Source organism: Lathamus discolor, chromosome 1 (genome assembly GCF_037157495.1).
Source record: "Lathamus discolor isolate bLatDis1 chromosome 1, bLatDis1.hap1, whole genome shotgun sequence".
NCBI classification, from domain to species: domain Eukaryota; kingdom Metazoa; phylum Chordata; class Aves; order Psittaciformes; family Psittacidae; genus Lathamus; species Lathamus discolor.
In genome coordinates this window covers 117,426,861-117,438,001 of record NC_088884.1, presented here as the reverse complement: position 1 = coordinate 117,438,001, position 11,141 = coordinate 117,426,861, and the positions used below count along the sequence as shown (strand labels likewise).

Here is an 11,141-nt window from a genome sequence, read left to right as displayed (position 1 = left end):
ATTTGGTTCAAAATAACAGATAATAAAACATAAGAGAAGTTAAAGTATCCCACATTTAAATCTTCCGGATTGGAAGAAAATTTTCCTAGATGGAAAAATATCCAGGCAATATAATAACAAAAATTATAGTGTTTAAAAAAAGACAGGAGATTGTACTTTTGCTAAATGGATCTTTATACAAGACAAACTGATTGCAACTAATCTATCACTCTTCTGTATTGCTCAGTGCTCTAACAACCATGAAATAATAATTCTTCAAAGGGCCCTGGTACTCTCAGTTCTTCACCCTGTTTTTGTATAGAGTGGGCTTCCCCTTGCTGGTTTTGTTCCTCCTGTTCCTTCACAGGAATACATTAACAGGGCCTTTTGGAAAGGAAAGAAGGTGGTGTAAATCATCACTATTTTAGGAGTCCGTTTTTAATGGGTTACATTTTATTTGCTTCAGTTGATCACAGTATTTACAGACACAGGTTAATAAAACACAACACAAAACAATAAAATTTCAACAGCTAATATTTATAGGTGCATAGTTCATGCTCGATTACTTCTTTTTAATATGTATAATACATACACATATATATAAAGCTCTCACAATAAGTCATCTCTGCACAGAAAGAATAGTCATAGGAAACAAATAAAAATTGTATCATAAACAATATCAAATTACTGACAGCCTATCAACAAAACATGTACAGAGTTAGAAATAAGCAGTAGACACTTAGGTGGTTTTAATTAATATTTTCTTTGTTAACGTTTGAACTTGAAGCCACAATATCCACAGCACAACAATAACCCTGCCAACCAGCTTTCATTTCAGCAGGAGGGAAATGCTGAAACGAGGCGGATGCAGTCACAGATACTCCAATCATTGCTGATGGAAGACTTCAAAATACACTGTAAAAACTGTAAAAAAATTTTACGACTGGGCACATTGGAACTCAGCACTTGTACAGGATGGGATGTCTTTAGTAGTAGATTTCAGGAGATACAAAGGAAGGAAAGGACTCTCATGCTTCAGGTTCATAGTCTTGATACTCTTCCTAATGAGGAGAGCAGAAGTCAGTGCTACTAGTACTTTAGATAAATGCACCCTACCTTTACTGCTTGCTCTAGTCCAAGTGGATTCAGTATCAGAATATTATGGATTTTCATGTGATCAGGATCTTTCCATTTCTCATTATTTTGTTCCAGATACTGTGGTTGTGGTATTTGCAAGAGAATTAGGCTTTTACAGTGATTAACACATCATTCAGCTGATGCTGCCAGGAACTCACAAGGCTACCTATGGCAATTCCCTTGGAGAGAGAGGACTAACTCTGAGCTGAACAGCACACTAGGTGCTGCAGACACTCGTATAAGCCAGTAGATCATTTAAGTATGTGTTTAACTACAGTTACATGATCAGCCCTCCTAATTTCAGTGATATTCAACGTTAGCGGTGAAGCGTGCCTTCAAGCTGAGAAAGTTGGAGCTTTTCAGCCTGGAAAAGAGAAGGCTGCATGGAGACCTCATAGCAGCCTTCCAGTATCTGAACGGGGCCTATAGGGATGCTGGGGAGGGACTCTTCATCAGGGACTGTAGTGGCAGGACAAGGGGTAACAGGTTAAAACTTAAACAGGGGAAGTTTAGATTGGATCTAAGGAGGAAATTCTTTCCTGTTAGGGTGGTGAGACACTGGAATGGGTTGCCCAGGGAGGTTGTGAATGCTCCATCCCTGGCAGTGTTCAAGGTCCAGGTTGGATGAAGCCTTGTGTGGGATGGTTTAGTGTGAGGTGTCCCTGCCCATGGCAGGGGGGTTGGAACTAGATGATCTTGAGGTCCTTTCCAACCCTAACTATTCTATGATTCTATGATTCTGTAAGTCTTCTACTGGATCATGGCCTAAATGTTTTATACCTCTGATTTGCAGCCTAATTATCTATACTGCTGTGAAACTGCCACTGCAACTACCAATGCATCATGCCAAACACTGTAGTAAGGTTTTAGATAGCAGCTTCATGAAAAAACCAACAAGATCATTTACTCATACAATTGCATGAACTTAAGAGTATAATAATGAATTGTCGTGCTTTGCAAAGTGTGATGCTTTGATAAATGGCCAAGCTATTAAAACAATCTAGGTAGATAAGATGCAGTTTTTCCCAGACGCCCTATCAAACTTAAGAAAAAGATACAAGTTTACTGCAGATTACTCAGAAACCCAGCCACAAGTGTTTCAAAACATACACAATATTTGTCTGGTAAACTTTCTCACTATCAAGAAAGCAATGGATTTTCTGATTCCCAGATCTTGGCCAAAGTGACTGCGCTTCTGCTGTGCCCTTGCAGCTCACAGCATCAGCCTGCCAGGCAAATGTAACTTAAGTGCGCACCCCCCTTCTCCTGCATGCATGCACAGCAAATACCACAACATATTTACCTCTGGAGGCATTTCATAGGCCTCATTCTCAGGATCCACAGCAACATTGGTATTATTCACCATTCCCTCCTGCAGGAAACCTTCTTCATTCTACATTTAAAACACGGAAACAAAAGTGGTAAACTAACTGCTTGTCTTGTCATTCCTCCCCATCAGTGGTTGACTTCTTGGCCTGTCCCTTGGTTGCGGGTTGTTGCCGGGGCTGTGAATAGCTCCAGAGAGATCTTCCCCATGTTCCACAGGGGTATCCATGGGAATGACTACCATCATCTTTCCAAATAGCTGAAGTGCTGATATCGCCTTTCTCTGTTGCCATGGACAGGCCAAGAAGTCAATCTGAACAAAAGCACAGTACCACCACGAACTTGCTGAACAGCTTTGGAAAATATTTTAATCCCACATAAAATGCTTTGGTCAAGTCATGAACCAAACCACAAGAAGTTTTGTTTTGCTCCTTGAGAGACACAGTCCCATACACACTGTTTAAGTAGGTTATCACATTCATTTCTGTTTAACTACTTGGGGAATACAGTCACAGGTACACTAAAGGAGTTGTAAAAGCAGGCCAGACGACTTGGTAGTATCAAGACACACAAATGAAACAGTAATTCAACTGGGTATTTTTAATGTTAGTAATTCAATTATATGTATTTTTTAATGCTATAGACACTTCAATTCCCTCATAAGTCATTGTTTATTTTACAGTTTTAGCCCTTTTGCAGTAAATTTCGAAGTAGCCAAAAAAGGGAGAACTATTATAACTCAGGCTATTGCATGCTGGTTTTTAGCTTCAGTTTTAGAACCTAGCTGTATTGGGAAAAGGTTTTTTTCTTTAACGGGTCACACTTCTCTATGCGTTACTATGTCAACCGGCATGTTACTCTGTGCAGTACTAGCATATGATACAGTGTGCAGTATTAGCGTACAATACCCAGCTTTTTACACTTTCTTCCATTACTGATCATTACAGAAGCACTTCTATTTTCAAGAAATTTGTATAAATGCCTCTGGGAATTAATGACATACAACGGTGTAAGGAATAACTTGCTGAGTAAGTTTACTTTAAGTGTTGTCCTAGAACTATAGATATTATTTACCATTGGAAACAAAAATTATAAAGGGAAAAAAACCCCAAACAAACCCAAACCATTCCAAACAGGCCAATTCCTGTAGTAGTTGTTACTACAGAAGTTCACTGAGAAGAAACATGAACTTTGCCAGAGCAATGACCACTGGAGTTCATCCTGAACTGTAAGAAAATTGGTATGAAAACATGCAGAGTAGCTCAGTGGAACTACTGTGACCATGCTGATTTATATGAGTTGACAATCTAGACAAAAATGCACTAAAAAAGCATTACAGACACTCAGGAAGAAATTCACTTCAAAAAACCCTTCAGGTTGGTAGCATAGACGTGAGTACAAAATTAAGTAAGCCACAAACTAGACTAACGAGGTAATTCTTCAAAGTCTACAATTGATAGGATTGTGATGATAATTATATTTAGGCTAGAGATAAGCTGAGGATAAGAGAAGCTAAACCTGAAACTCACCTCTGCAAGTTTAACACCAAATAGAAAATAATACAACAGGTGGCACTAAACCCTCTTTACCTTCACACAGTGTTTATCATGCTTCTGCTGTTCACGGTTTGCTGTGTATCAGCTCCCTCTCTGGTTTAACCAGGTGACCTTAGTCATAATACTCTGCTCCTCACCTGCTGCATCTCTCCACTCACAAATTGTGACTTTATCTGCCAGATACAAATCCTGTTCTTCCTTGGTCACCTCTCCTGGCACTGATGCATGTGCATGTACACGTTTTTCACCCTCAAAGTCCATGATGTGCAGATTCCTTTCCACAATGTGAATTCTTCTATCTCTTACTTCAGACTGTAAAAGGTCCAATATGAAGTTTTCTGGTGCCACTGCTTCTCACTGGGCCAGATATGCTTTTTCCTTTACATGCAAACAGCATAATCCTTGTGGAGCTAATGCCTACTATTCTGCCAAGTTGCCTCTGTGCATGGGCTTGCCAACAGTTAACACTCTGCCTTGCTCTATGGCATAGATAACATGGACAAATTCCAAAATGCAGCCAGGGACACCAATGAATAAGCTTGCTAACATCCTTACTTAGGCCTGTGTCTTCCAGAAGAACTAGTAATTTTGGGTGTTAAATATGACAGGTTACTTTTCGAGCATGAAATTATCAGAAAAACAGGGCTTAATTACAATTCTCCCCCAGCTTATCAAAACACTCAAGCTCCTAAGATTATTTGATGTGCAATATTTAATATCCAGCTTCTAAACAAATATTTAGGAGTATTTATGCCGATTTACTTTTATGAGAAGTAACATCAATCCTTATCGACTTTGACTGAAATAGCTAAATAATGTGCATAAAGCAAATTTGAAAGCTGTTACTGTGCACTCGATCTAACATATCTGCTCTAAGGACCTATGGTTCCAGTCTACTGCTCTCCTGTTTGATCTAAGATATAATTTAATTTCTGCTTCCCCTTATCATTAAGGAACAGCTTTGGCCAGCAATTGCTGCATCAAGAAAAACTGCACCCAGAATCAGTCTTGAGGCTGCACAAGGAAGAAAGCGTGCAGTTTAATGTGAACGGTAGCAGGAGAACAGATGGCAAGTGAAACTGCCATGACCATTATTTGCAATGAAGAACAAGATTTGCCAGACGGATTTCAAAGAGCTTCAAAGCTTGTACAGTGTTTGTTAGGAACCTCTGCCAAGGGTCTTGACTGTCCATTGGCATTACAAAGACACAATGCCTTAAAAAAAGCCGAATTTACCATCTTCCCAAATTCCTTCAACAAATTCAGGATGGAGATTCTTCTGCAGCTTTCAACCACAATACTAGCATTTTTTCTAATGAAGCAAACCAGAAGCCGTATCAAATCATCAAGGGGACTGTTTTCCTGAGAAAGACATACCACCATTGTTAAGCTGGTAACATTAACACAAACATCACCTTTCATGTTGATGTCACTGCAGTTCAGATAAGAATGATATTGGTCAAGGTCACATTTGTTATATCTAAATGTATAGCATAGGTGACCACATCACTTTAAATGCTTGCACATTCTGCTTCTGGTGTACTTGTCACTCTGAAGTATCACAAAGGTAAACGCCCACCCCCAGTAACCCAGAGCCATTAAAGGTACACTGTGTATCATTATTTATCTCCCCCTTAAAAAAAAAGAAATTTTACATTCTCATGATCAGTAACTCCATAACCTAACTCAGTTACGGAAGACAAACAACACCCAATAGACCAATTCTTATCTTAGTACGAAAGACACGGTTTTCTCTTGAAGCAGTCACCTCTATTTTTAAACCATTTAGGAGGGCATTTCCAGAGGGAAATATTTTTATTAGTTCTGAAAAGCTAAACGTAAGATTCTCAGTGATTAAGTCAGTTCTTCATTGAGGAGAATGAGCTCTAGTGCAGGGAAAACACTTTAAAAAGGGAAAACTATAACTCACACAATAAACAAGGTGTTAGAAGAATGGGAAGTTGAGGATGTCTGCTTGTCCCCTGAAGATTCCCTTCAGAAAAACCAAATACCCACCTCTATCTCAGTTTGGAGCATGATCACTCTGGGTACAACTTGTATTTATACATCTCCAGAGAGTCCTGTGCCCTCAATTTCTCATAGAGATATTGTGGGAGGATTTTTTTTATCTAGCAGAAAGCTCTACATCCACAATGAATTCTATACATAAAAATAAGCTAACACATGCCTCTAACACATAACAATGTAACATGAGAAATAACAGTTAATTTCAACAAAATAATTATAAACTCAATGAACCCTGGTTGCACTACATCACTTGCCAGTCTGTATTGAGTGTTTTATAATTATTGACTAGCTGCAAAACAAGGTAAGAAGCACTATGGAAAAAGCAGTGAACTAGAAGAGGAAAAAAGCTGGTTCACAAGATAATTTAGGTCCACATCTTTGTTAAAGACCTTTAAAGTCCCTTGAGACCCTTAACAAAATATTTCATGCAAAGCATTTTTAACTTAGTCCAGCTGTACATGCATACCAGCTGGTACCTGGCGGAGCTTGAAACAAAAAATAAAATCAAAGATATGCATCCAATAGCATTAGTACCTTGCAAAATCACCATGTGCTAACAGATTACAGTAAGGGTAGTATTGCCTTGTATTCTACTTCCAAGCCCTGTTGCATACTAAGAACAGAACTGGCAGAGAGGTGGGATGCAACGCTTAGTGAACAAGCCCACATAGTGCTTTCTTAACAGGAGAAAGGACAATCCCATCAGGGAATTTGATGTTTCCCAAGCTCATCAATTGTTCTGAGCAGTGCATCTGGAGAAGAAGCCATGCCTGCTTCCTGCCTGCCTGCAAGGCATGGTCATGTACATCTTTGCAAGCTCATACGTTAAGTCTAGACAACTTCTAGTGAATTATTAAATTTGTTGTTGTTACAGTCTAGATAATTGTACTACTAATCTGCCTTTATTGCCACACCATCATTTAGAGAGAAACTGATTATCCCTAAAGCTGTTGGTCTCATGCCCGTTACTGCATCCTAAACCTAAATTCACCAGGGCTGCCTTAAGCCCTCACAACTGGTAACTGAATATCTAGCCTGACTAAACCCATTTCATTTTGGTATGTAAAAACCCTGTAAAAGAACTTTCTTCAGGGACTGTTATTATATGGCAGGCTTGAAGAAAAACTTTGGGATTTGTTTTGTATATCCTCAAGGACAACTGTTACGCATACTGTCTAAATTCACCTCTTGCTACAAGCTGAATAGCAATTTGCCGTGCCAATGGAATTAAAATTCACCTTTGAAAGGAAAATAATTGGTATTCTTTTTATCCACCAAGTATCGAAATACTTGGTGTCTGGATATTGGACCTAAGTGAACAAATACTTGTCTTTCCAATTCGGTAATTTATTTTTTACAGGTATTTTGACCATAAAGTCCAATTTACCTGGCGGGAGCAAATCACTTGAACAGAACAGCAAACTCTCAACAACATGCAAAACAAAGATATGCTAAAAGGTCTCAGTTTATTTACTTTTCTAGTCCTAAGGTACAAAACACATGGAGTTGACTGGTTATAACCAAGCTGCCAGGTCAGCTTAGGATGCTCTATAGGTTTGCTCACTTAATACAACAGTCAGTGGCTCCAAGCCTGAGGTGCAAATGACAAAGCATGAGCATCAGTCTAGCGGTTTTACTCCAAAGATACAGACAGAAGACATATCTATTCACTAGCTAGAAAGAAGTAAACTGTTTTAATTGTCACTAAGCTGAACACCTAAGTGAATGAAATGATGAGAAATCATTATGTGTGAAGGAAACTAGCTGTTCCAGTGCACAACTCATTTAGAATACCAATAATGAAATAGGACTAGAGCCCTCCTTCTCCCTAAATGGACAGTAGAAGTGAAGAAGAAACATTTAATTAAACAAATAAGTATCAGCATGATAGCACAATTTCATTGAAAGGCCAACACAGTGCCTGCAAGTGCTACAGGCTGCATTTTGATTCCTGTTTTTATGCCAGTCAGTTGGCCATAACAAAAGTGAAGCGGATAAAGCCTAAGGCCTATGGAAAGACAAAAAAATGTGAAGACTGTCTACATATTTCTGATTACAGGTCCATCTTGGTGTTTATAAATAGCTGGAAAGACTTGCTGCTTACAACAATTTATGAAGTGTTGTAAAAGACTAGAAAACCAAATTTCAATGCAACACAGATTGTGTGATACTTTTGCTCTCTTCCTTTAAAATTCCCTGTTTAGTATTACTTGTAAAGATGAGACTCAACTCAGTTCAGAGTATAACAGGAACATTTCTGTGACCAATCAACTTTCCTCAAACTCAGATTAATATTTTGCATTAAGCAGGCTGGTAAGTACCTAATTAGAGCTGCTGATAGGTTATTTGCTGACAAATGGCTGTGATTTACATGAAGAACCTGCCCATTGCCTAGGTCAGACCAGCAGGTCATACAAGTTCTAAAATGATGGACATCTGCATTAATTACAGGTGACTTAAAAGAACAGGCTGCCTAAGGCCTGAGTCAGGATGCCAGCAGTAACACATGTAAATGCACCCAGAACACACAGTCAGCTTCATCCTTTTCAGCTTCCAAAATCTGCAGTGACATTGATAACTCCACAGGTAGGGAAAGAAAAAGCTGGAGCTTTAGAAAGATTTCCATAGCTGCTAATTGAAAAACAGTGGTAATGATTCTATGGTAACTAAACTTCGCATCAGAGAGATGGCACACCCATGCCTCACTTGATACTCTCCCGAGCAAGGTAGAGAAGCATAGGTCAATAAAAATATTCTAGGGTAATCGATCTGCTGGTATAATCCAGCCCAAGGGTGCCTTCTCTTGAATACAGAATTCAGCCTACACAATGCACTTTGCTAGGGATGTTGGGAGATCCCAAAGAGCAACATCAAGAGTGATCACATCCTAAAACAGAGAGGAAAGATGAAGGAACCTGTTAGGAAAGCACAAGTAAACTAGGTTCATATAATCATAAAGGAATCACCTGAACTAGAAGTCTTTAAGAACAGCCTGACCTACATGTGTCAGGAGCAACATGGGATTAGCTAAACCCCTGCAGCAGTGGAGGATTCCCCAGTCTGTATGAACCTATCACCAAAAACAAACTCCAAGGATGACACCTGAGATTTGTATCCATTAAATAAAAGTAGAATGTAAGTATCTTGTGATCTTGACTGATCTCTTTAAAACATTCCTTCAATTCCAACCTATTACAACACTACCTAGCTGGGGAACTTTAAAACACGTTTCTTCCAAGGAAAAAACCAGCACTTGCTCTGGGAAACACCTGAAACAAAGTTTTGAAGTTCTTATATATTTTTTTAAACTATATAAAGGTTTCAGGAGTATTTCCTGCAACTGTGATCTACTCAGCAGATCAAATACTACAAAAGACTAGAAAGTCAGACTGCATTTTAAAGTTTGTATTCCTGAGCTATCCCTTTTCACCCAGAACAAGTATACAACTACTCAGAGCTTTCTCTTGCATTGGGAAAGATTCGCATGAAACACAAACATCAGAAACATCTCTTCAGCTTATTCTTCTCCTGTAAAAGAAGAAATTATTCTTTTGAAGGAAGTGGAAAGAAATATTTAATAAAGTTTGCTCAGTAAGGTGTAGGAGAGGAGACTCCTAAAGGACTAGCACCTAAATACACAATACTTGAGTACATGTGTTTTCTTTCCTACCTCCTCTGGCAATGTTACCATTATCTTTGCTTTTCACTTCTGACTTAGATGAAGTAAAGCGCCAGACTGAAGTCTGCTATCCTCTGCACTGCATGAGAGTGGAGTTCAAAGCAAAACCACCTTTCCCAGGCCAAATTCTGCTCTTATCTATATGTTAAAATAAGCCTGGTATAACTTTTCATCTTACTAAGTCACCTTTGTACTCATACCTGTACCACTGAACAGCCTGTCTCCTTTCAGACATCCGCTGTTGTTCCAAAACAGCATAAAAGTACCATAAAAATCTTTACTACTTCACATACAGAAAATGGTAAAAGTGCAAGTTTGGACGACCTCGAGGAGTCACCTCTGCTTTAGGCAGGTTCAGCTTTCCCTAAATCATTCGCAACAGATGTCTGCGGAAAAGACACCTTGAAAGCCTTCAGTGACAAAAATTCCACAGCATACCCAGGCAATCTAAATCCTGCACTTACTGTTACCATTAGCATCCTTCCTGGTGTAACCTTGACATCCCTCAGTACCATTTAGCGCCAGTATCTCTGGTCCTGTTCCCAGTGGACACAGTCCCCTTTCTCTCTGTAGAAAGGGTTTGAAATTGGAAGAAACTGTTATGCTAACTAATTCCAGTCTTCTGTGGACTAACTCAGCTTGTTCTGTCCACACAATGCAGTCAGAAAAAATCTCCTGAGCATCCACTAATCTGTATTGCATTTAAGTCTTAGCTAGAGTTGGGATGTGGCTGCTTGGTGTTTGAAGCAGTCAAGTAGGGCAGAGACTGCTTGCTCATCAGGCTGGTGGAGGAAAAGGAGGGCAAGCCCCAGTGGTGTCTAAAGTAAGAAAACTACCTGAACCAGTGTTGGCTCACAATCTCCTCAGCCACGGATTAAGCTTCAATAGGGAATTGTTACTGCACCATTTTAACTAGAAAGAGTCTCCTATTAATAAACTCCATCAAACCACCTGAAATTAAAATGCAGAGCTGCTTTTAAAGAATCAAAGCAGTACAGAATGATAGTTGACAGAATTGTCAGAATGGCACTTTCCTTCTGTTACTTTCTTATTATTAATCACAATAGCTCCCAAAACTTCACCAGCTAAGCAGGGGTATGCCCTCTGTAACTGGGAATACAGTGGAATCACAGCAAAGCAATCAACAAGAACTGCCACAGTTCACAAGAAAGTGTTGGCCCTCAGCCATAAGGAGCATAACAAAAGGGAAATATCCTCTTCCTCACCTCAGTTTTTGACTTGACAAAGGGACTCTAATCATACTCCAAGTATCACCCCATTAATATTTAAGCATATGATGGAAAAAAAATGATGCATACAAGACCATAGAGGTAGCACACACACAAAAAAACCCAGTTGAGTTAAAACATTCTGTTCACTAAATCCACAAGGGCAAGTAAAACCATGTTTCTGTAAGTTTTGAGTGAAATACTGCT

General features: G+C 39.2%; 1 protein-coding gene across 2 annotated transcripts in view; it reads right to left on the bottom strand.

Moving 5' to 3' along the window:
• Positions 1-414: 414 nt before the first annotated feature.
• Positions 415-11,141, bottom strand: part of SNCA (synuclein alpha) — a 70,816-nt gene continuing 60,089 nt past the window's right edge. For both annotated transcript variants that reach the window (XM_065692056.1, XM_065692046.1), the window contains exons 5-6: positions 2,420-2,509; positions 415-1,040 (exon numbers count right to left, since the gene is read on the bottom strand). In XM_065692056.1, the coding sequence (XP_065548128.1) occupies positions 1,008-1,040; positions 2,420-2,509 (123 nt within the window). In that variant the 3' untranslated portion in view covers positions 415-1,007. The remainder of the gene's footprint in view (positions 1,041-2,419; positions 2,510-11,141) is intronic.